Source organism: Aphanomyces invadans, assembly GCF_000520115.1.
Source record: "Aphanomyces invadans strain NJM9701 unplaced genomic scaffold supercont1.121, whole genome shotgun sequence".
NCBI classification, from domain to species: Eukaryota; Oomycota; class Saprolegniomycetes; order Saprolegniales; family Verrucalvaceae; genus Aphanomyces; species Aphanomyces invadans.
The window spans coordinates 24,694-26,366 of NW_008580266.1; the positions used below are offsets into that span (position 1 = coordinate 24,694).

The window sequence follows — 1,673 nt, forward strand, 5'->3', positions numbered from 1 at the left end:
AGTTTGTCCGCCAGCGCCGCAAGTCCCGCGTGAGGACAGTGGCGAAAGACGTGGCCCATTATTTGCGGTCACAACATCTTTTGGACTTTGATGTGGAGTGTCAGTGGTCGTCGGAAGCCGCCGTGCGTGCTACGCAGCGGGCCCTGGCCAAACTTGGCTACAAGCGCGGTAAAAAGAAAAAGAGTCTCGGACTTCGAATGTGTGCTGCAAATATTCAACATCGTGATTTGTATGTGTCTGAAATGAGTGCTCTTCTGGAATGCATTGTCAATAGACGACCCATTATATACTTGGATGAAAGCTATATACATCATCACTACAGTCGTCACGACGATTCGTTGTGCGATCCAAGTGATGATCTTGATATTGAGGTCAAAGAAAAGCACAAAGGTGAAAGATTTTGTTTTATTGCTGCAATTTTGGACAAAGGCTGTATGGAAAGTAAACTTCTTTGTTTTGGACATTTTTCAAGGGGGAAAACGAACTGGTAGGCCTGAAACAAAGGACTATCATGGGATGTTTGACCATGCATATTATGTGAAGTGGTTCTCCAAACTTCTCAGTGAAATAGAAGAGCTTGGATTGAGCAATGCTGTCATAGTAATGGACAATGCAAAATACCATAAAGGTCTTCCTCTAGATACACCGAAGTATGGTCAAAAGAAGTGTGTCTTACAGAATTCTTGCACGATGTTCGCAGTTCCTTTCACAAATGCGACAAAGGCTGAATTATGGAAGAAGTTGAAAGTACATGTCGACAAAATCGACATCGAGGTAGTTGCTATGGCTCGTCGAAGCTTTCGACGAGTTGAAGCCAAGCAGCATCAAGGGCTGCATTCACAAGGCCGACCGGCAGCTCGAGAGGCTGGCCCAGTACATCAAGGACCAAGAGGACAAAACGACGACGACAGCGACAGCGATGTCAGTAGCGATAACAGTGATGACTCCAGTGGCATCTGCATCTGATTAGTAACATGTCACCTTTGTTTTGATTGGTCAATCTTAAGTATCCAGCTGATCGTTGCAATTTTATCGTGTTTTACAAAAACTCCTTGAAAGTTGATAAAAAATTGAGAAGCCCCCTCCAAGCTGTCGACTACTGTTAGGACGCAAATTGATTATCATTCTTGACTTTGAGTGACCATTTCATGAAGAGTATTATGTTTGAAGGAATGTGACCAAGTCCATCGTATTCAGAAGAAAACGCTGAGCAGTACAACAATTTGTTATGAAAAAATTCATCTATAAACACGCAAATTGAAAAAAAAGGTCGGTCGATGCGTTCGACCACTGTAAACAGATAGATCAAGTGACGTGTACCGAATAATATAAAATACGTGACTGTTTCGAAATTGCAAGAAAGCACGCCCCCATAAAATTATTGGTTATAATGCTATCGAATTTCGATATATGTTTAGCCAATCATACATTCGAACAATGACACAAATTCGAAGTACTTGGGGTCCTTAAAATCCGTCGTTGTCTGTAGTTCAAGTATGTGACTTCTGTGAGTTTTTTTGCGGTCAAATTGTAATGATTGGCTGTTTGCTCTGTTTCATTGAATTAACCTCGACTTCCTCAATCTATCCATATATTTTGTTTTGATAAATTCAGAAATTATGATGATCAATTTCACGTGAAAGCATGAAACAGGACATTCTTTTCTGGATGTA

The 1,673-nt window shown here is 41.2% G+C and overlaps 1 protein-coding gene across 1 annotated transcript; it reads left to right on the plus strand.

The window, feature by feature from the left end:
- Positions 1 to 690: 690 nt before the first annotated feature.
- H310_14993 (hypothetical protein) lies at positions 691 to 970 on the plus strand (the record flags this gene model as incomplete). The annotated part of the gene is made up of 2 exons (XM_008882970.1): positions 691 to 747; positions 779 to 970. The coding sequence occupies 2 exons, from the start codon at positions 691 to 693 to the stop codon at positions 968 to 970; spliced, it is 249 nt and encodes an 82-aa protein (XP_008881192.1).
- Between the last annotated feature and the right edge of the window lie 703 nt (positions 971 to 1,673).